General features: G+C 45.2%; 1 protein-coding gene across 1 annotated transcript in view; it reads left to right on the plus strand.

Moving 5' to 3' along the window:
- The window catches only part of LOC122555670 (sodium/hydrogen exchanger 9-like), a 451,890-nt gene extending 438,918 nt beyond the window's left edge, over nt 1–12,972 (plus strand). The window contains exon 16 of the mRNA XM_043701665.1: nt 11,972–12,972. Within this exon, the coding sequence (XP_043557600.1) occupies nt 11,972–12,136 (165 nt within the window). The 3' untranslated portion in view covers nt 12,137–12,972. The remainder of the gene's footprint in view (nt 1–11,971) is intronic.
- Nucleotides 12,973–23,871: the final 10,899 nt, after the last annotated feature.

Genomic DNA, 23,871 nt, shown 5'->3' on the forward strand with positions numbered 1-23,871 from the left:
CTTTTCCAGCAACACATTTTCAGCTCTGATCTCCAGCATCTGCAGCCCTCACTTCCTCCACAGATTCCCAATGATGTGAACATGCAACGTAACGGTCTCCACGTTGATGAGACAGGGTTCCTTTGTCATTCAAGTTTCCATTAACCAGCAAAGGGACGAGGTTAGACTTCAGATTAAACTGAATCTGCAGAACCAGGCAAAGGTTTCTAATGCCGGAGCAAATTACTGCAGACGCTGGAATCTGTCCTGAAAACAAAACGTGCTGGAGATCGCAGCTAGTCAGGCAACATCCATGAAGAGAGAGTAAGTTAACAAAATGTTAGCTTGCTTTCTCTCCATGAATGCTGCCTGACCCACTGTGATCTCCAGCATTTTTTGTTTTCAGCAAAGGTTCTTAATGATGTCTGTATTATTGTGTGCAGCAGTTTTGGTCCCTACAATGTTTATTTGCAAAGCATGCTGGATCAAGCAGAACTGTTGTAGCAGTCATAAAGAAGGCAGATGTTATCCAAAGCAGCGATATGCTGTTGAACACTCAGTTGTTCCAACATCAAAGAAGACAAATTGAAAATCCTGGCAAAATCTACACACAGCTTCAGATATCGGTGGGCCTGGCTCAGGTGGAATGCAACAAAGTTCAAATCTAAACCTCAAATCGAGTCGGTTTCAATCCCACCCACTCGCAGTTTGAACAGAGACGGGAGTAATTAAGCTGCTCCCGGGAGGCAGATTTGTAATCTGCTGAGGCTGCAGGCTGGATCTTTCCCCAGCTTTGTTTCCTGATCCACGGAAAATACAACAACTAACAGGAAGGCAAAAACTGCAACACGGAATAAGTACCTTTCCAGTACTGCAGTTGGAGTGCAGTCTAACCTACTTGTCTCTCCATGATCAGGCCCCTCCCCTCCCTTGTGAGTGACCTCCTCTTACAATTCCCCCGACCACCCACACCTTCACATTCAGAGCCCAGACCTCAACACCTGACCCATCCCTGAATTCTGGCTTAGAGTGGTGCTGGAAAAGCACAGCAGGTCAGGCAGCATCTGAGGAGCAGGAAAATCGACGTTTCGGGCAAAAGCCCTTCATCAGGAATGAGGAAGCCGAAACATTGATTTTCCTGCTCCTCAGATGCTGCCTGACCTGCTGTGCTTTTCCAGCATCACTCTAATCTAGACTCTGATCTCCAGCATCTGCACTCCTCACTTTTGCCCTGAATTCTGCCTTCCCACCTGCCCAACAAACAACCTACATCTCCATTATCTAGCCCCAACACCTCCCCCAGTACTGATTCCTCTCTGCAATCTCTACACAAACCCACTCTACACCCTCCGCCACCTCGAAGTCTCTTTCCATCACTTCCAATTCTCCGGACTGTGCTGGACAACAACGGCTACTACCCACAGCCTTACCCCACCACAGCCACGTCATTCAGCTGCTGGTGGGCTGAGGTCTTCTCCGAGCCAATGGGTGACCAATGCCTAGCTGCTGAAGTTGGGATGGGGGAGAGGGGTCTGTTGGCAAAACCTGAAGGGCCACCCCATAGTGTTAGACCTCTGGGGTGCTCAGAAAACCCCAGCCGACCAGGTTATCAACTGTGTGTCCTCTTCAATTCCAGCCTCAGGTGACTGTCTATGTGGAGTTTGCACATTCTCCCTGTGTCTACGTGGGTTTCCTCCGCGTATTCCGGTTTCCTCCCACAATCCAAAGATGTAAAGGTTCGGGTGAACTGTCCATGATAAATTGCCCATAATGTTCAGGGATGTGTGGGTTAGGTGCATTGGTCAGGAGTAAATATAGGACAATAGGGTAAGGGAATGGCTCTGGGGTGGGTTACTGTTTGGAGGGCCAGTGTGGATTTTTTGGGCAGAAGGGCCTGTTTCCACACTGTAGGGATTCTATGATTCCCGCTCTTAGGCTGTGCCCACTAAAGGTGAGGACCCATGGCTTCTCCCTGCTACAGCACAGGAGAAACTCTCACTGCATTGAATATGCATTGAGTAATAAATAACCATGGATGAACAGGCACAGCCCACTGGGAGAATCAACAATAGATCTTAATCCTGCAGCCACAAGTATGCCTTCTGTCTTCCCAAAGCCTGTCCACCATCTACAAGACATAACTCAGGAGTGTGATGGAATACTCCCCACTCGCCTGGATGGGTGCAGCCCCAACAACACTCAGGAAGGTTGACCTCATCCAGGACAAAGCAGTCCCACTTGATCAGCACTACATCCACAAACATCCACTCCCTCCACCACTGACACTCAGTAGCAGCAGTGTGGACCATCTACAAGATGCGCTGCATAAATTCACCAAAGATCATCAAGTCAGCACCTTCTAACCCACGATCACTTCCATCTGAAAGGACAAGGGCAGCAGATATATGGGAACATCACTACCTTCAAATTCCCCTCCAAGCCACTCACCATCCTGACAAGGAAATATTTCGCTGTTGTTTCACTGTCGCTCAGTCAAACTCCTGTAAATACGTCTCTAAGGGTCATTGTGGATCAACCCACATCAGGTGGTCTACAGAAAGCAGCTCTCCACCACCTTCTCAAGGGTATCATTGGCTCGGGCCATCCCTGTTTGCCCAGAGGGCAGTTAAGAATCAACTACGTTGCTGTGGGACTGGGTCACATGTAGGCTATGATATGGAGCTGCCAGTGTCAGGGAGAAAGTAAGGACTGCAGATGCTGGAGAGTCACAGTCAAAAGCTGTGGTGCTGGAAAAGTACAGCAGGTCAGGCAGCATCAGAGGAGCAGGAGAGTCGATGTTTCGTGCATAAGTCCTTCATCAGGAATGTGCCACGCTTTCTAAAGTCAGAAGTCACACAACGCCAGGTTATAGTCCAACAGGTTTATTTGAAACCACAAGCTTTTGATTTCAAGCTTGGGAGGCAATAAGTGCTGCCCCAGGAGTGAATAAAAACAGTTTGCTTTTTAAGAAGGAAGTAATGTTAGTGTGATCACCCAACATTGCATCTTTGATGGTAGCTGAACAGTGTTATCTCTGCTGTTACTTATGGACTCATTTTGACCTCAACTCATTTGTGAGTTTCACATAAAAAGTATGAGCAGGAGTAGGCCATTCAGCCCTTTGAACCTGCTCCACCATCTAATACAATCAAAGAACAAAGCACATTTACAGCCCAGGAACAGGCCCTTCAGCCCTCCAAGCCTGTGCTGATCCAAATCCAGTGTCTAAACCTATCGTCCAATTCCTAAGGTTCTGTATCCCTCTGCTCCCCACCTACTCATGCATCTGCCCAGATGCACCTTAAATGAATCAACCTTGCCTGCCTCTACCACCTCTGCTGGCAACGCGCTCCAGGCACCTACCACCCTCTGTGTAAAGTACTTTCCGCATGTATCCCCTTTAAACTTTACTCCTCTCACCTTTAACATGTGGCCTCTTGTTACTGAATCCCTAACCCTGGGAAAAAGATTGTCTCTGTCCACCCTGTCTATACCCTTCATGATTTTGTAAACCTCAATCAAGTCCCCCCTCAACCTCCTTTTTTCCAATGAAAACAATCCTAACCTACTCAACCTCTCTTCATAGCTAACACCTTCCATACCAGGCAATGATTCGGAGATGCCGGTGTTGGACTGGGGTGTACAAAGTTAAAAATCACACAACACCAGGTTATAGTCCAACAGGTTTAATTGGAAGCACACTAGCTTTTGGAGCGCCACTCCTTCATCAGGTGGTAGCCACTGATGAAGGAGCGATGCTCCGAAAGCTAGTGTGCTTCCAATTAAACCTGTTGGACTATAACCTGGTGTTGAGTGATTTTTAACTTCATACCAGGCAATATCCTCATAAACCTTTTCTGCACCCTCTCCAAAGCGTCCACGTCCTTTTGGTAATGTGGCGACCAGAACTGTGCACAGTATTCTAAATGCGGCTGAACCAAAGTCTTATACGATTTTAACATGACTTGCCAGCTCTTATACTCAATACCCCGTCCGATGAAGGCAAGCATACCATAAGCCTTCTTGATCACTTTATCCACCTGTGCAGCCATCTTCAGGGTACAATGGGCCTGAACTCCCAGATCTCTCTGCTCATCAACTTTTCCCAAGGCTCTTCCATTTACAGTATAGTTCACTCTAGAATTAGACCTTCCAAAATGCATCACCTCACGTTTGCCCTGATTGAACCCCATCTGCCATTTCTCTGCCCAACTCTCCAGTCTATCTATATTCTTCGACAGTCCCCTATACTTTCTTCCACTCCACCAATCTTCGTGTCATCTGCAAACTTACTGATCAGACCACCATTGCCTTCTTCCAGATAATTTATGTAACTCACAAACAACAGTGGCCCTAACACTGATCCCTGTGGAACACCACTGGTCGCCTTTCTCCATTTCGAAAACTCCCTTCGACTACTACTCTCTGGCTCCTGTTGCTCAACCAGTTCCTTATCCACCTAGCTAGAACACCCTGCACACCATGTGACTTCGCTTTCTCCATTAGTTTACCATGGGGAACCTTATCAAACATCTTACTAAAGTCCATGTATATGACATCAACAACTTCGTCTATCAACTTGTTGACTTCCTCAAAGAACTCTATTAAGTTGGTAAGGCACGATCTCCCCCGCACAAAACCATGTTGCCTATCACTGATAAGCTCACTCTCTTCCAAATATGAATAGATCCTATCCCTCAGTACCTTCTCCAGCAACTTTCCCGCCACACGTCAGGCTCACTGGTCTGTAGTTACCTGGAATATCCCTACTACCCTTCTTGAACAGGTGAGCAACATTAGCAACTCTCCAGTCCTCCGGCACTTCACCTGTGTTTAAAGATGCTACAAAGATATCTGTCAGAATCTGATCATTCAACTCAGTGGCAAGTTGATGCTTTTCCCTCATACCCTTTGATCCCTTTAGCCTTCTGAACTACATCTAATACCTTCTTGAAAAAATTCAATATTTTGTCTTCAATTACTTTCTGCAGCAGAGAATTTTACAGGCTCACCACTGTCTGGGTGAAAACATTTCTCCTCATCTCAGTCCTAAATGGTTTACATTTACTTTTAGTTTTATTGAAGAAACCAAGAATAGGTACATGGATGTGATGTTCTCGGGGACTTTTTTATTAATTGAAACAAGATTTTTGACTTGTGTCTGCTGAGATAGAACATAGTTTCACCATGTTATTTGTGGTGAACTTGTCTACACTGATGGATTTGACAATTCACTCTTGTAAAATGGATCTGAAGCTGCAGGGTGACACTGAAAGCTGCAGATCATTTCCTATGCTATGTAATAACTTTTGAGGCAAAACTGAAATTGTTTGAGAAGCAACTGCGAGAGAAGAGGACAGATCCTATCGGCTTGGCAGAAGTCACAAAGTCACAAGTGGGGAAAGGATCCAGTGTCCATTTGAAGTGAGTAGCCGACAGAGTTGACATGGCTTGGAGTGCACACTCTGACCGCATCGATGACTCCTTGCCATTAGAATTCATTAGATTTTAAAAAAAACTATTTCCGCAAGAACTAGGAGTCCAATGATGACTGTGAACCCATTGCCAATTGTCAGAAAAATTGTCTGGTTCAGTAATGTCCTTTAGAGGAGGAAACTGCCATCTTTACCTGGTCTGGCCCACATGTCACACTGTGTTATAGTCCAACAGGTTTATTTGAAATTCCAAGCTTCCAGAGCACTGCTCCTTTAGCAGGTCACCTGTTGGACCGTAACCTGGTGTTATGTGACTTCTGACTTTGTCCACTTCAGTCCAACACTAGCAGCTCCACATGTGACCCCAGTCCCATAGCAATATGGTTCACTCTTAACTGTCATCTGGGCAAATAGGGATGGACCCAGCCAGTGACACGCTCATCCCATGAATGAATAATATAGCAGATGAAATGTTGCATGATTTCTCTAAGCTCCCTTGGCATGTTGAGTGGATATTTTCAGTATTCGGGAGCTCTTATGTAAAGGTGTGTCTAGGTGAGAGTGACCATTGTGACCTCCGCCCTTCAGCGTTGTCCTAGTGTGGGCATGATGGCTTGGCTGCAGAGCTCAGACATGGAGTACCCATATTCTCAAGGCTTCAAGTTCTGTTTCATGTCCAAAATGGTTGCCGGGCAATGCAAGGACACTTTCTTTTGTAGAATAAAGGTAAAATACTGCAGATGCTGGAAATCTGAAACAAACACTGAATGCTGGAGAAACTCAGCAGGTCTGGCATCATCTGTGGAGAAAGGAACTGACGTTTCCAGTCCAAGATGACTTGTCTTCAGAATGTTTAGCCATTCCAGCCACCCATGAATTCCTTGGCGTCAGCGTGCATCAGATGTATGCAGACAGCAGCAGCTCCATGGGAACACCACCATCTGCAAGTTCCCCTCCAAGCCACTCACCATCCTGACTTGGAAATACATCGCCGTTCCTTCACTGTCACTGGGTCAGAATCCTGGAATTCCCTCCCTGAGGGCATTGTGGGTCAACCCACAGCAGGTGGACTGCAGCAGTTCAAGAGGGCAGCTCACCCCCACCTTCTCAAGGACAATTAGGGACAGACAATATCTGCTGGGCCTCACCAGTGACACCCACAACCCACAAGTGAATGAAAAAAAATGACTGTGATGTCAGTATAACATAAGCCTACTGCAGCAGTGTCATCTTTGACCTCCGCACTCCAGTCGGAGTGATTAACGGCTTTGAGGCTAGTTCTTGAGTGATTCCCATTGGCTGCTGCTCCATTATTGGAACTGCTTGGTGGTTTGTGCTATTACTTTTAGTTTGTAAAGCCTCCAGAAAGTGGTGCAGCTTCTGGTGCTGGTTTCTTACATGAAAGGTTTGGAGGGATATGGGCCAAGAGCAGGCAATAGATGTGGAGCTGGAAAAGCATAGCCAGTCAGACAGCATCCGAGGAGCAGGAGAGTCCATGTTTTGAACCGAAACCGAAACCCTTCGTCAGGACAGGGGAGGGGGAGGGAGCCCAGAAGTATATTGAGGGAGAAGGGTGGGATGTTGATAGGTGTATGGAGGTAGGGGGTTATTGTGATTGGTCAGTGCAAAGGTTGGAGCGGATAGGAGAGTAGGAAGATGGACAGGATGGGTCAGGTCAAAGAGGTAAGAAAGAAAGGTGGAGTTAGACATGGGTTAAGGCTGGGGGACACAGGGACTTTAAAGAACTTCAGGACTAGTTTAGTTTGGGATTATGTTTGGTACAGACTGGTCGGTTACTGAAGGGTCTGTTTCTGTGCTGTATGACTCTGTGACCTGCCTGGTTCCAGTCGAATGTGGCTTCTATTCTCCCTTGGCCTCCAACAAAAGGGGCCTGAGCAAAGGCACTGAGGGGGAGAAGGGGGATGCTGTATCCACCCAGAGTCTTTCGGGAGGCATTGTCCTTCATCAGCCTAGGCCAGGAAAAATGTCTGTGATATCTCGGGAGCAGAGACCTTCAGGGTCAGCGCGGGCAGAGGTACCTGCATAGCTGCACGTGGCCATGAATGTATCTGGGCTGGAACAGGGGCCATCTCCACCATCTTGGAGTTCTTCATCTCCTATTCCGTCAGATTACCATCAATGTGGGCTTACAGAGAGAGGGTAGGATGGTCTTCAGAGGGTTGGTCCAGACTCGATGGGCTGAATTTTTTAAAAAAATTCATTTGGGGGACTTGGGTGTCGCAAGCATTGATAGCCCATCCCTATTTGCCCTTAAGAAGGTGGTGGTGAGTTGCCTTCTTGAGTCGCTGCAGACCACTTGCTGTGGGTTGACCTACAATGCCGGTAGGGAGGGAATTCCAGAATTTTGACCCAATAACTGTGATATATTTCCAAGTCAGGGTGGTGAGTGGCTTGGAGAACTTGCAGGGGATGGTGTTCCCCAAGTACCTGCCATTCTTTTTGTACAGACAAGTACATTTCCCTCCCTCGTTCCAGTGGGAGAGAAGCAGATGGAACCTGCCCATTACTTCTAGAAGGCAGTAAACCACCCCATCGTACAGGATGTCATTGGCTGTATGCAAGATGCTTCACACATACCCGATATCGAATCAGAGATTTACCGCAACCACAAAGATTTCACTTCCTCAATGTACAGCAAGAGTGCGACCACACCTGTTACATTATGCATCTAGGTCAGTGCTTCACATTCAGGACATTGCTGTTTCTAACTCAGTACAGTCTGTGTCCCTGCTCCCTGATGTTTGAGGATTTGAATGGATCTGATGGACAATTGGTTGAGCCATTCACTGCCACATTATGCTCCACGCAAACCTGTACTCAGCTGCTGAGTCCTCCTGAAAAGTGAAATAACCCGAGCCATTGTTAACCCCCCCCCCCCCCCCCCCCCCCGCCCCCCCCCCGCGTCCCATTTGTGTATCCTCAAACCACTTTATCTTGGGTCCACCAGCTTTTGTCAAATGTCAAACGTGAGGAGTTCATGGACTTCAAACTCACGAAGACTGAAACACTCCAATCCTCATCTTCTGCCACTTTGCACCCTTTCACTATCCCATTGGATCAAACTTCCTCTTTGGTTCACTCTGTATCCTTGTCCTAAATTTTTACCATTCTCTAATTTCTCTCCTATTTCCCCTCATGCCCTCTCCCAGCTCAACTTCTCTGTAAGTTCCACCTCTCAATCTCACTAAGCTGCTGATCTCTCAGCTTCCCTTCCTGGTTTCCACATTTGCTGATATTGATAATGGTTTTCTCTGTTCAGATACTGTCCCCCTGTTTCTCAAATCTGTCATCATCACCCCTCCTCAAAATTAAAAAGGTTCTTGCAGACTACTACCCTGTCTCCAAAATACATACCTTCTCAAAATCTTCCATCATGGGGGCAGTATGGTGGCTCAGTGATTAGCACTGCTGCCTCACAGCGTCAGAGACCCGGATTCAATCCCACCCTCCGGCGACTGTCTGTGTGGAGCTTGCACATTCTCCCCGTGTGGGCGTGGGTTTCCTCCAGGTGCTCCAGTTTCCTCCCACTGTCCAATGATGTGCAGGTCAGGTGGCTTGGCCAAGCTCAATGGCCCATAGTGTTCAGGGATATGTAGGTTAGGTGCATTAGAACATAGAACATAGAAAAGTAAAGCACAGAACAGGCCCTTAGGCCCACGATGTTATGCCGAGACTTAATCCTAATGTAAAATATAGTAACTTAACCTACGCACCTCTCAACTCACTGCTATCCATGTGCATGTCCAGCAGTCACTTAAATGTCCCCAGTGACTTCGCTTCCACCACCACTGCTGGCAACGCATTCCATGCATTCACAACTCTCTGCGTAAAGAACCTACCTCTGACATCTCCTTTATACCTTCCTCCTACCTACCTTAGTCAGGAGTAAATATAGGTTAGGGGGAATAGGTCTGCGTGAGTTACTCTTCAGAGGGTCGATGTGGACTTGTAGGACCAAAGGGCCTGTTTCCCGCACTGCAGAGATTCTATGAATTGTCCATCAGACATAAGGCCTTTGTAGACAAGAGCCAGAACCATAGGTGCAATGAGCAAACTGACCACAGTATCATGGTACAGAAGACTGACAGGCAGGATACAATTGGAAGATTGACTATATTTAGAGTTGATAAACTGCTGGCCCGAATGGTCGCCCCTCCCCCAGCTTGCCGTAGGATCTGCCAACAGCACTTACCTGAAGGACTTGCTTTAATTTTTCATCTTTGCTAGATACTGGGGGAAGTGCCAAGGAGTTGGAGAGTGGTGAAGTGACAGTCTTATTCGAGGAAGGCTGTAAAGGTGATTCCAAGGAACTACGCACTCATTTAGTTTAACTAACTAAAGGTTAGGAAGCAATAATCAGAAAAGGAACGAAAAGTGACCGAGTGGTTTGAATGAATCAGAGTCCGAGCACAGACGTGTAAAAGGTGTATCAGGCTTCACTAATCTAAGTTCTGATAAGGAAGGAGTGAAGATCGATGGTGGAATACACTGGATGTTATTTATTGGAATTTCAGGCAGTGCTTGACAGCAGGTTGGTTAACCAAATTGAGGCCCATAACTCAGAGGGTCAATGTCCAACTGAAGAAGAAAAGATTGCTTACGGTGGGAAAACCATGAGTCATGGGGTCTGGTACTTTCCAAACCCCTGACCACTTGCATCTAGAAGGGCAAGGGCAACAGATACATGGGAACACCACCCCCTGCAAGTTCCACTCCAAGCCACTCACCATCTTGACTTGGAAATAGCGTCATTAGGTCAAACTCTAGGCATTTCCTCCCTAACACCATTATGGGTCTACCTACAGCACATAGACTGCAGCAGTTCACCAAGGCCGCTCACCACCATCTTTGCAAGGACACCTAGGGATGGGCAATAAACGCTGGCCCAGCCAGTGATGCCTGTGTTCCATGAGTGAGTGAAAACAAAGATTGTTTTTCAGATTGAAGGATGCCAGGTAATGATGTTCCTCAAGGGTCACAGCTAGGACAACCTATAGAGTAACAGTAAAAGTTCAGCATTTGTCTGTGGTAATTTATAATGAAGAAGAAACCAATTGTTTGCAAGAAGACATAAATAAACTGTCAGGGGCATTTAAAATGTAATACAGTCAGTTCTGCTATAACATGGTATTTCCGTTCTTGTGCAATCCCCCCCGTATTGTAAGAATATTCTGCTCCATCTCTATCCCCGCACAGTTCAGGATTTACTAGAAGAAGCTGGCGAGGTGGATCACCAAAAGTGATGCCTACCTCAGGGCTTGAAGTAATGAAGATGGATTGTCCAAGTGAAACAGCTATTTCCTTGAGAGAAACAAAGCACACACAAGATAACATTGAGGCATTTAAAATGATGGAATGATTGGCCTATCAGGATCAGTTGGCAATTTAATATGGAGACAAACTATCATCACATTTTAAATGATTTCCCTCGAGTTTGCAATAAAATAATAGCTTTTAAAAAAAAAATCTAAAAGCCACAGGAAGTGACATTCAGCAACACAAATACAAAGTACAAAATAAATGCTTTCTGGGTTTGCTGGACTTGACATGTACTGAGCTTTGGACACTCTCCATGGATGATTGCTCTGTTAGAATCGAGATTAAATATCGTGGTGTACTGTTTGATCGGTTCTGCGCATTACACAGAAATGTTTTTGCTCAGTTGGTAAATTGAGAGACAAGGCAAAAGCGAGGACTGCAGATGCTGGAGATTAGAGTCAAGATTAGAGTGGTGCTGGAAAAGCACAGCAGGTCAGGCAGCATCCGAGGAGCAGTGAATCGACGTTTCGGGCAAAAGCCCTTCATCAGGAATCGACGCATCTGATGAAGGGATTTTGCCCGAAACGTCAATTTTCCTGCTCCTCGGATGCTGCCTGACCTGCTGTGCTTTTCCAGCAACACTAATCTTGAAATTGAGAGACAAATCTGTCTATGTTATAAGGGGTAATCTGGATTTCCTAGTTTTTTTTCTTTTTTCTTTCACAAGTGGGTGTCACTGGCTAATACAGCACACATTGTCCACCCCTAATGGCCTAGAAGTCAACCATGATATACAGGGCAGACCATTAAAGGAAGGCAGTTTCCCTTCCCTCAAGGGGAATTTTTTTTCACCCCCTTAATGATCAACATTGAATTCATGGTCATCATTAGATTCTTCATTCCAGATTTTTATTGAATTCAAATTCTACCAACTGCCATGATGGGATTTGAACCCAGGTTCCCAGAGTCTCTGGATTAATACTCTAGTGATAATACCACTTGATTGTCACCTCCCCCAGTTTACTACTCAAGACATAACTCCAGAAGGGAAAAGGGAAGAATATGTTTCTGCATCTGAGATAAACTGTAGACAAAATATACCTGAATTATTCCTGCTATAAATAACTATTTAACCTCACTGTATTTCCTTGTTCTGAACCCCAAACATTTTGTGTTTGATGAGAATTAACTGGCTTCCACAGTGTTAAGGCTGCCTGAATCATTAGTGGTGCTATTGTCAAGAATTATAAAACTCCTCCTGTTATTTTTAAACATAGGACCGTAAGAAGGAAGATGACACAGATTATATAATCAATAACGATGAGCTGTCAATGTATTATGAAGACAAAGCAGTGCCTGCTTCCAGCTCGGGGGAGGAGCCAGGAAAGGATATTCCTAACCAAGAGCAACCAGGGGACAAGGATATCTTCCATGAAGGATAAATCCAATGGACCGTCGGCGCTACCTCAAAATAGATTCCAGGTGGCTGTGCATTTGAAATTGTTTTTTTGGCACATTTTCTGGTGAGGGAACAAGATGAAAAGGGAGATTGTAAAGGTCCCATTTACTTAGACCAATTCAACTACTCCAGTTCTTATGTTCCGATTTGTACCTTCTCCTGCTTAGCAGTCTCAAAACTGTCATACTAAAATCCAAACCCACAGCCAGAGCAGCTGGACCAATACTTAAACGGTGAGTTCATGAATTCCTAACAGTAACAAGCCTGAGACCAAAAGGCTATCTGATGACATTTTTGGAAGAATGTTATTTTAATTCTGTCCAGAGCCTTAGGAATTTTGCCTGACCAATCAAATTTATGTAACTGCACTGACTTTGATGGCTTTTTCCTTTGAAAAGCTCTTTGATGTCGTACTAAACTTTGCTCCTTTCTGTCTATGATATAAAACAAGCCCCTGCTAGTGCCTCTTTGCAGTCATGCAGAAATGATTCCTGTGCAGACTTCGCAATAGTGCTCGGTTACTGCTGAAGAAGTACCTTTGCACTATTATGGAAACTTTCAAAAGTTAATCAACATAAATGTAATTGTACCTTTCTGTATTCTTAGTAATCTTGAAGGGTGTTAGAATCCTAAAGGTCAGTGGTACTTTTCTTATAATGTAACATTACATTCCACTGTTCTGTTGGTGTAATGGATTGAATTCCAGTCATGTTCTTCATAGTCTCTGGTAATGGTTGACTAAGACAAGTCACCTATAAACTGAAAAAATTATGGAACTCAACTATTTCAGTGTCTTAGTAAATAAATGTATTGTTTGAAGTCTTCTGGAATCCTGTGCTTTGCGTTATGCTGTGGTATGAACCCATACAGATCAGAAGGTCCCAACAATGATCCTGGACAGGAGTCAACATCTAACAATGAACTTCACGGACCCTGGGCTGGGGAGAAGTATAGAAGCATCTCATGTGGAATTGCTACTCTTTCTGGATACAGAAAGGATTGAGGGTGTAAGACTGTGACAAATAGCCTGACAACACTCATTCCCATAGCTCACGTATGGAAGTAAGGTAGTGCTCACAAAACTACCAAAGTGGGAAGTTGATTTGGGAGCCCACTGCTTCCAAAGCTCCTGCCAGAAAGGTGTGGAGGTGCCGGTGTAGTACTGGAGTGGACAAGGTTAGAAGTCACACAACGCCGCGTTATAGTCCAGCAGGTTTATTTGAAATCGCAAGCTTTTGTCAGGTGATGAAGGAGCGGCGCTCCGAAAGCTTGTGATTTCAAATAAACCTTTTGGACAATAACCTGGTGTCATATGATTTCTGACCTTGTCCAGCTCGGAAAGGGAAGAACAAAGTTTTAACAAGAATGATGAGATTAGATTCCCTACAGGGTGGAAACAGGCTATTTGATCTAACAAGTCCACACCGACCCACTGAAGAGTAACACACCCAGACCTATTCTCCAATATTTACCCCTGAGTAATCCACCCAACACTGGGCAATTTAGTACAGTCAATTCACCCAACTTGCACATCTTTGGACTGTGGGAGGAAACCCGCACAGATACAGGGAGAATGTGCAAACTCCACGCAGATAGTTGCCTGAGGCTGGAATCAAACCCTGGTCACAGGTGCTGTGAGGCAGCAGTGCTAACCACTGAGCCACTGTACTGTGCTGAGAGATAGGAATCTGGCTTTCTGATCACTGGGTTTCAATAAAGGCCTCCAAACTCCGTTTGATGCTGGGCAATTAGCATTTCAAAACCATGATTGACCTCTTTCTGTTAGGAAAGGTTATTATAGGTTAAAGAATCAAAGTAGCTGGGATACAGACAGAGCCACGATTTAACTGTGTAGCAGAGCAGGCTAGATATTTCCTTAAGGTAGATGCTACTTAAAACAGAATGTAAACAGTATGTTGGATTAGGATTTGTCTGAAAGGCTTTGCTCCATCACATTTAACATGCACCTCCTGGGGGAAAAAAGGGAAGATTATATTTCTGCACCTGAGTTAAACTGAATTGTTAAAACAAAAGTACTGTCAGTGTTTATTGGTGTAGGTTTTGCTGTGAAATAGCTAATGAGGTTCTCCAATTCTTTCCGATATACCTAAAATTCAAACCAATTTAATACTGTACATATTTTATTCAGGCTACACTTAGCCCTTGTCATGATCGTAACTTCACAGACTGTTAATCTCTGTTATATTGTTAACTATTATTTGTGAAATAACCTTTTATCTCTTTGGGTACGGGATGAAAGTTTGTTTTGAAATTTTCTGGAACTTTGTATTATGCATTAGTAAATTTGCTGTAATAGAGACATTGGGTAATCTTACAACAGACCCTGCAGCTCATGTAGATCAATGCCATTTCTCTTACATTTGGGGTGATCTCCAAGAAACAGATGGAAGGCATCATTTTGTCTTACATCAATGGAGAGGCTACGAAAACCAGTATCTAACCTTTCTCAGTACGTGTGTGCTGCAGAAATATAAAGCATACAGTTGTCATTTTTGCTTTGTCACATACATTGGAGACAGTCAAATCCTTTGACATTCAGACAAGATGATTTTAGTTAGTTCTCAGATAGTTTATAAGGAGTCTCATGGTATGATAACGTGATACTTCATGAACCAGAAATAGAAATAAACAAAAAACAAAGAAAATTTCCAGCCCAGGAACAGGCCCTTCGGCCCTCCAAGCCTGAGCCGATCCAAATGTACTGTCTAAACCTGTCGGTCAATTCCTAAGCATCTGTATCCCTCTGCTCCCCACCTACTCATGCATCAGTCCAGATGCATCTTAAATGAATCTACCGTGCCTGCCTCTACTATCTCTGCTGGCAACGCGTTCCAGGCGCCTACCACCCTCTGTGTAAAGTACTTGCCGCATGTATCCTACTTAAACTTTTCACCTCTCTCCTTGAAAGCATGGCCTCTCGTTATTGAATCCTTCACCCTGGGAAAAAGCTTATCTCTACCCACCCTGTCTATACCCTTGATGAATGGTGAACTTAATTTAATTCAAAAAAAAAATCTTGATTTACCTTCACGAAATTGATGTTGACAAAACAGAAGGTCAAATAATAAATCATAAGTGGCAAAACCTTGAAATATCAATTCAGTAACAGAGGCTGCACAGGGAAGGGAGGTTTTTTGTGTTTACTCAGGGGATACAGGGTCAGCATTTATTGTCCATCCCTAATTGTCCAAAGGTCAATTAAGAGCCAACCACATTGCTGTGGGTCATGTAGGTCAAGCTGTCAGATTTCCTTCTCTAAAGGACATTAGTGAACCAGCTGGGTGTTTACCATAATCCATGTTAGTTACTATGGTCACTATTACTGACACTAGCTTTATATTTCAGGTTTTTAATGAGCTTCAGTCTCTGGATTACTGTACCTGTGGTATTACTATCACAAACTTAACATTTTTCTATAAAAGATGGTGGAAAACGACTGACCCTCTGTCACATCAGCATCCTACACTATTTTAATTGAAATTGTGGAAAAATTGCTTCTTAACTGATATTTCTTTGACTCTCTCAGATTATGTACTGTCAAGAATCAAAATAATTGCTGTCTTTGTTGCTACCACAAGTAGACATTCCCAAAAATCACCATCTCCATCACAGGCAGTGCCTAACTACCAAAGAAAATGGCCAAGGTTAAACAAAAGAGCAAGAATTAAAAGTAGCAAACTGCCTATCTGAAATCTTGTCTTCCTTTCCAAAAACTAACTTTAAACAAACTTACCTGTCATGTATTTTCTGTACCAAGGGTGTAAGATGCCTTCGCAGTGTGACCTGTTATAACATGGTGCACTTTCACAATGGAAATAAAGTGAAACAGTTTCAATTTGATGGATTTGTCTTTTACTGCAAGAGCTAAATGTATTGCTTCTTATCAAATGCTAGAGTACTGGCAAAAAAAAGCAAGGCTAGTTCTGATAACACTGGAGTGGGAAATGTCTTTTTAGAGGGAAAGTTAACATCTCTTTTCCAATCAATTCTTGTTAGTATGAACTTGGTAAAGTTGACCCACAATAATGCAGCCACAAAGGGAAACGTGATCTGCAAATGTTCCCAAAGATTAAAGGGAGACCACTTACACCAGTGGGCTTCAGGGCAGTAAGACAAAAATTCTATTAATTCACTTAAATTAACATCTCTACACATTGCAATCCTATTATAACTGCCGTGGACCTTTTCTCACTGCACTCTCGTGTTCAGCCTCAGAATGATTGCACAGGTCCCTGAGAATCCAATTGCCCTCAATAATCTTCTATAAGTCCCAAAGAACACCCATCTTTATCCCTCGCTGAAATGATCCTCCTTTCTCTCCCCTTGGTGCCAATGTTGCGAATTAGAGTAATGCCTCAGGTAAACTAGGAAAAAGCCCAGGCTGAGAAAATCCCCAAAGGATCAACGTTTTAGATATTTCTAAGCAACCTGTTCAGACATAGCTCTGGAGTATGTGGTTCTTGAACTTAAACCTCCTGGCTCAGAGGTGTCGATACTCCCACTGTGTCGCAAGAGTCCCTTCGATGGTCAAATGGCCTCCGGCTCAGTCTTACTGTCAGTTGTTTCCATCCTGGATAACTCTCCCATTAACTATGTAACAGGTATCAGGTTGTGACCTCATTGAGGTGTGCCTCACCCCCCACCCCCGAGACTCCTCGAGACAATGGGGAGGAAGTTCCATCTCCAAGAGCTGGGGTCAGTGCAGTCGCTGTGAGCTGTGTGACTCCAGCACAGCTTTTGGAAGCAGTGACGACAGCAGAGATTGCAGAATTCCCTGAAGGGAGGTAAGCTGCAGTGGAGCCAGTACCTCTAGGTAAGTCCAGGCTTCCTCTGGGAGGCCCCGGAAATCAGGGCTTAGGATGGTCAGAGGTGGGCGGGGACAGGGAATGCAGGGAAACACCATCTTAAGGGGTTCCATAGGAGGCAGAACCACGTTGCCTGATCACCAGGCCCAGTAGAATATGGTACAATATTCTCCACCACCAACCCCCCCACCTTCAAATGTGGATAAAATCCCAACAGCAATGTGACGAGGCAATTGGCTATCCAGCTGACTCTCATTCAAGTAAATCGAGGGACACCTACCTAGGCACTGTTAAAATTCCAGCAAGGGTGGCGCAGGCAAGTTGGTAGGTTTCAGGATTGTTATCCCTGGTATGGCACAGCCAATATGAGGACCCCTTAACCCTCACGCCGTCCCACCACTCCAACCCCTACCCCACCCATGCCCAAACCTACCATTCCCATAACTGGGAGGCTCATAAAGTTGGGTAATCATGTCCATGCCTTATTAGGAGTTTGTTACACAGAAGCAAATTACTACTGATGCTGGGGATCCCAAATAGGTGGGTGTTACCTACATGGGCTTGACTAAAGCATTTCCTCACAGTAGGTTGGTCCAGAAGATTAAGTCACACAGGATCCGCGGTGAGTTGCTAAGTTGGACACAGAATTGACTTGGTGATAGAAGACATGGGGTGGTTGTGGAGGGGTGTTTTTCTGACTGTAGGTCTGTGACCAATAGCGTTCTGCAAGGACCAGTGAGGGACCTCTGTGGTTTGTTACATATATATAAACAATTTGGATGAAAGTGGAGGTGGCCTGATTAGTAGAATTGCAGACAACATGAAAATCGGTGGAGTTGTGGATAATGAGGATGGTTATCGAAGGATGCAGCAGAATATAAGTCAGTTGGAACATTGGGTGGAGGAATGGAAGAGGAAGTTAAATCCAGACAAGTGTGAGGTGATGCAAGAGGAAAGTCTACAATAAATGAGAGGACCCTCAGGAGCATTGATCAAGGGATCTTGGGATGTAAGTCCATAGTTCCCCCGAAAGTGGCAACACCATTGGATAAGGTTCTAAAGGAGGTGTACAGAATGCTTGCCTTCATCGGTTGGTGAATCAAAGTTGGCAAGTCATTTTGCAGCTGTGCAAAATGTTAGTTTGGCCACATTTAGAGAATTGTGTGCAGTCCTATTTGCTGCACTATTGGAAGGAGGGGGAGGCTTTGGAGAGGGTGTAAAACAGGTTTACCAAGGTGTTGCCTGGATTGGAGTATATTAGCTATAAGGAGAGGTTGGACAAACTTGGATTATTTTTGCGAGAGCATCTGAGACTGAGGGGTGACCTGATAGAAGTGTATAAAATGATAAGAGGCATGACTAGTCAGAGACTTTTCCCCGGGGTGGAAAGGGAGGATAGATTTACACAGGGGTGGGGGTGCACAGGAAGGTAGGTGCTTGGAACAAGAGGTGGTGGTCGAAACAGATACGCTAGCAATCTTTAAGAGGTGTTTAGACAGACAGATGTACAGGGAATGGAAGGATATGGATCATGTGCAGGCAGGTGGGATTAGTTTAGAGTCGCATCATGGTCAGTGCAGACCTGATAGGCTGAAGGGCCTGTGCTGTACTGCTCTGTGTTCTCCCTATCCTATTTCTTATGGTTTTATGGTCACTGTGGGAATGGGTGGAAGATGTGTCGGCCCCAACTCCTGATCTTGTCTTCGTTCACGGTCTCCTATATGAGGTGCGGGGGAGATGAGAAGTTGCAGCCAGACCCGCCCCCAATTAATGGCCACTGCCTCTGACAGAATCTGTCAATTCTCCTGCTCCTCAGATGCTGCTGTGCTTTTCCAGCACCACACTCTTTACCCTGATCTCCAGCATCTGCAGTCCTCACTTTCTCCTAGCAACTTGTCTCTGTAAGAGAGGGCAGTTATTTCAATGAGTGTTGCAATGCTAGTGTCTCATGATTTTGTAACCCCTACTCCAGCAGGCAGTCACTCAACAGCACGTTCAGAGCTTCCTATAACCAGCAATCACATCCAAATGCAGCAAGACCCACGTAACGTCTGGAATGCCTCCATTGAACCTGCCTCCACCACATTTCCAGGCATTCCAGTTCCTAACTACTCACTGAGTGAATGTCTTTTTTTTCTCAAATTACCCTTGCTTTGTTTGCATGTCACTTTAAATCTATGTTGTCTGTTTTTTTTTATTTTACGAGCAGAACCAGTTTCCCCTGTCTGCTCTGTCCAGTGCGCTCATGACTTTGAAAACCTCTATCAGATCTCCTTCTCAGTCTCCTGCCTACGAGGAGAACAGTCCCAACTTTTCTTCAATCTATCCTCATGGCTGAAGTTGCTCATCTCTGGATCTATTCTTTCGGTCAACCGCATCACTCTGGATCTGGAATCACATATCGGTCAGACCAAGTAAAGATGACAGAGTTCCTTCCCTCAAGGACGCACTTCCCCAGTAGCAGCTTGCCAATCTGAAAAAGGCCCAGTTATCTCTACTCCTGTTCACGAAGCAAACTTATTTTTTTCCCAAGTGTAAGATTACCCTCTCCTCCATGTGTTCTTGGTTTGAATTGGTGTTAGCTCCTCATGATTTTGTAACCCCCCTACTCCAGCAGGCTGTCACTCAGCAGCACATTCAGGGTTTCTGCTAAGCTGCAATCACATCCAAATACAGCAAGACCCAGACAGTGTCCAGAATGGGGCTGATAAATGACAAGTAATGTTCATGCCACATAACTTCCAAGTAATGACCACCTCCAACAAGAGAGAACCTAACAATCTGACCTTGGCATACAGTGGCATTACCATCAAAGAATTCATTCGCTATCAACACCCTAGCAGTTACCACTGACCAGAAAGTGAACTGGACTAGCCATGTAAATACTGTGGTTACAAGAGCAGGTCAGAAGCTAGGAAGATGGAACAAAGAATTGTGGATACTGGAGATCTGAAATCAAAGCAGAAATTGCTGGCAAAACTCAACAGGTCTGGCAGCATCTGTGGGGAGAAAGCAGAGGTAACATTACAAGTCCAGTGACTCTTCTTCAGGACGAGTCTAGGAATCCTGCAACAGAGCTTTTGCTCTCTCTGTCTGTCTCACTCACTCATGCACTCTATCTCTCTCACTCACACACACATTCTCTCACTCTCTCTCTCTCACTTACACACATTCTCTCTCTCTCTCTCACACACACTCCCCCAAGGTCCTGGTCTATGAGGTGACCGTGTCAGTCTGGTCATTGGCACCCCTCCCCAAATCTGGAAGCCAGATGCTTCAGACTGTGGACAATACACCCTCCTGGATGACCCTGTTCCTGCCCATTCTCTACTTCTTTATTGTATTCCCCCCATTTATACTGGTCCCCCCTCTTCACAATTGATTCCCCTTCCCCCAACTTGCAGAAAATAATCCATGTAGCTTGCTGAGTCTGCTCCTCACAGCAGCGCCCTGCCCTGTTTTCCCTTTAGTATTTTTGGATGTTTGGGACAGATTGATCATGACCCACTGCTGTGAATCTTCCCCATGCTGCCCCCAACTAAGCAACCCAGACGAAAACAGCCCAGACCCCTGAACAATACTTTGCAGCTCTCTAGGCAAGGTGGTAAAGAATGTATTTGGCGTGCTTATCCTCATTACTCAGACCCTTCAGTATAGGAGCTGGAACATTATGTTGAGGTTGTAAAGGATGTTGGTTAGATCATTTTTGGAGTACTGTATCCAATTCTGGTCTCCCTGCTGTAGGAATGATATATTGGAGACAGCTCAGAAAAGGTTTACCAGGTTGTTGCTGGGACTGGAGGATTTGACTTAGAAGGATAGACTGGATACGCTGGGGCTTTTGTCACTGGAGCACAGGAGGATGAGGGATGACCTTATAGAGGCTTATAAGATCATGAGGGGCATAGATAAAGAGAATAGCAAAGGTCTTTTCCCCAGGGTGGGAGAGTTTAAAACTGCGGAGCACAATTTTAAGGTGAGAGGAGCAAGTTTTTAAAAAGGACTTGAGCGGCAACCTTTTTACGCGGAGAGTGGTTTGTGTTTGAAATGAACTTCCAGAGGAAGTGGTCAGTGTAGGTATAGTTACAACATTTAAAAGAAATTTGGACAGGTACATGAATAGGAAAGGTTTGGAGGGGAGTGGGCCAGGAGCAGGCAGGTGGGACGAGTTTAGTTTGGGTACATGGTTGCTGTGAACTGGTTGGACCAAAGGGTCTGTTTATGTGCTGTATGACTCTGTGACTATCCCCTTGTGGGACAGTGTAAGAGCAGAGGGCTTACTCTCAGAATAAGGGATCGCTCATTAGGACAGAGATGTTTGGAGCTCAGGTCAATGCAGCAAACAGGTGGGCCATGCATTAGGATGGACAGGGGCTAGGGAATCTATATCTTGTACAGTGCCTGGGACAGTGTGCAATATTGGTAGCCCTCCCCATAAACCCCAGGGGGTTAGCACCTCACCAAGTCCCCAATGAGCCCATGAGACATCTCCTGCTTCCCCCCTCAAACCCCAAGGCCTTGGCCTATGAGGGGACCCTGTCAGGTCTGGTCATACAGTAACTGCCCCCTCCCCCAGCCCACACAATACTCACTACAGAGCCACAGGGTGACCATGACTCACACCCGCTGGACTCCAGAGGCACGGCCACCCTGAACAGAACACCCTGACCACAGCCAAGCCCCTCCTCTCAGTATCAGAGATTGTCATTGCCTTATTGAGCTGGGACTCCTCCCTTCACCAGTAGGAGCCTCCGTTGATGTCTTTGAAGACTAAGCCTTTGAGACATTGATGCTACCTTGATGCATGTGCTGCGTATTTGCCAGCAAATGGAGCAGGCGAGAGAGTTTTGTTTTATTATTCATTTGTGGGATTTGGGCGTCTCTGGCTGGGCAGCATTGATAGCCCGTCCCTATTTGCCCCTTGAGAAGGTGGGAGTGAGCTGCCTTCTTGAATCGCTGCAGTCCACTTGCTGTGGGTTGGTCCACAATGCCAGTACAGAGGGAATTCCAGGACTTTGACCCAATGACTGTGAAGTGGCTTGGAAGGTAACTGCACGGAGTGGTGTTGCTGTATATCTGCTGCCATCGTCCTTCTAGATTGAAGTTATCGTGGGTTTGGAAGGTGCTGTCTAAGGATCTTTGGTGAATTGATGTAGCATGCTGGACCATACAGCAAGGTATGGACCCCCCAAGACTGAAACCTGCAGTTCAGCAAGGTAGACTGCCTGGTCATGTGTCTGTGCCAATTGGCACAATAGGGCAAGGCTTGGATGGTGCGACTTTGCAGTTAGGTGCTGGGTAAGTAAGTGCGATGTAAGCAAACAAGCAGCCCTGAGCTGCAGTCTTATGCATTGGTGAACTGGGTGCATGTCCCAGTGCATAGTATGGCCTTGCTGCAGGACTGCAGTGAAAAGTGTTGGGGCACTCTACAATGCATGATGGAGTTTCCTAACTTTCCTGCATGTGTATTGGCAGGGTGCCATGATAGTTGTAAGGGATTGGCAGTTATTGGATGCCAATGTCTGTGGACTGGTGCCTATGGATTGACCACTTGATGCTGAGCAACATAGAGGCTGGTCACAGTCAGCAGCAAGCTAGAGTCACCAAGTCCTCTCACAGACGTCCATGTCGAGACTTCTTGATGTCTATCTTCTGCAGCAGTGAGATAAGACACAAGGCAATGTACAGGGTTTATTAAGAAGGGACAGGGGCATTAAGGAGCTCAAATCCACCTTAGTTAGCAATTTGCCATAGTCCAATGAAAAATTGCTTTGTCACTCATCAAAAGCATGAAAGATGATTCAAGGTATTCCCAACATCGAGGTTGGCCATCTGCAATTCTTACCATCGCCCAGGTCACTTTGACCCAGAGAAGACTCTGCCTTTAGTGTCTCTTATAGTCATTTACTGTTCATGTGTTGCAATTGCAAATGAACTAATTTGGCAAGAAACAGTTTGGAACAGGATTGAGAAACCAAAGGTTGCTAATGGGTAGACCTTTGTTCCACAGTCCATTGAGTGTTTTTAGAAATTCAGTCAAATCACAGGGAGAATGAGACATTGAAGGAAAGCGTTGTCCACACAAAGGAACTTGCAATTGGCCTGCAGCCCTCTCTTGGTTTTGCCAATAGGTGGTTTTCAGCAGCTTGACTAACTGGGAAACATCTTAGTATTGCAACACGGTTTGGTCTGGTGTTTGACAGTGTGTAAATAAGTAGAAAGTCCATTTGTTCATGAAAACCTGATGCCTCAGCCTGAATTGTAGTTGGCTCAGTGACATTTTTGCCTGTAGCCAATTGCATACCAAAGAAACTAAAGCTCCAGTCGACAGTGAGTAAATAACAAACAGAAAGATTCAAGATATTCTCATCCAAATATTGGCATGTAACCCACAGTACGAATGAGGAATAATAAATTCTAAGAAAGAAGGGAGCAACTGCATGTGATTTTCTTGTGAATGTATAATGTTATATTTAAATATTTATGTACAAGTTAGCAGCAGGCGTTGCTTCTCAGCCCCTCCAGTCCACCCCACTGTTCAGGAAGATCACGGCTATTCCGATTACAGAGGAACCTCGAATATCAATTATCCAAATATCAGATTATCCAAAAGAGATCTCAAGGTCCCAATAGAAACATGACATCAAAGGGGTGTTTCCAACACTGATCATGTCTTTGATTAAAAGTGAACTCGGCTTACTGAAATACTGCCGAGAATAGTCCTGGACATCGATGGGAGCCCAGGCACTGACTCCAAATGACTGAGTGCCCACCCTCTCTCCCCACACTTTCCCTGGATTTTCTACACCAGGGAGTACTTTAAATCCCCCTTCCCCAGAAAATCTCTCCAACATTGTCCTATACAGGGCAAAGAGGGAACTTGTCTAAAAAT

This window comes from Chiloscyllium plagiosum, chromosome 13 (genome assembly GCF_004010195.1).
Source record: "Chiloscyllium plagiosum isolate BGI_BamShark_2017 chromosome 13, ASM401019v2, whole genome shotgun sequence".
Lineage (NCBI taxonomy): Eukaryota > Metazoa > Chordata > Chondrichthyes > Orectolobiformes > Hemiscylliidae > Chiloscyllium > Chiloscyllium plagiosum.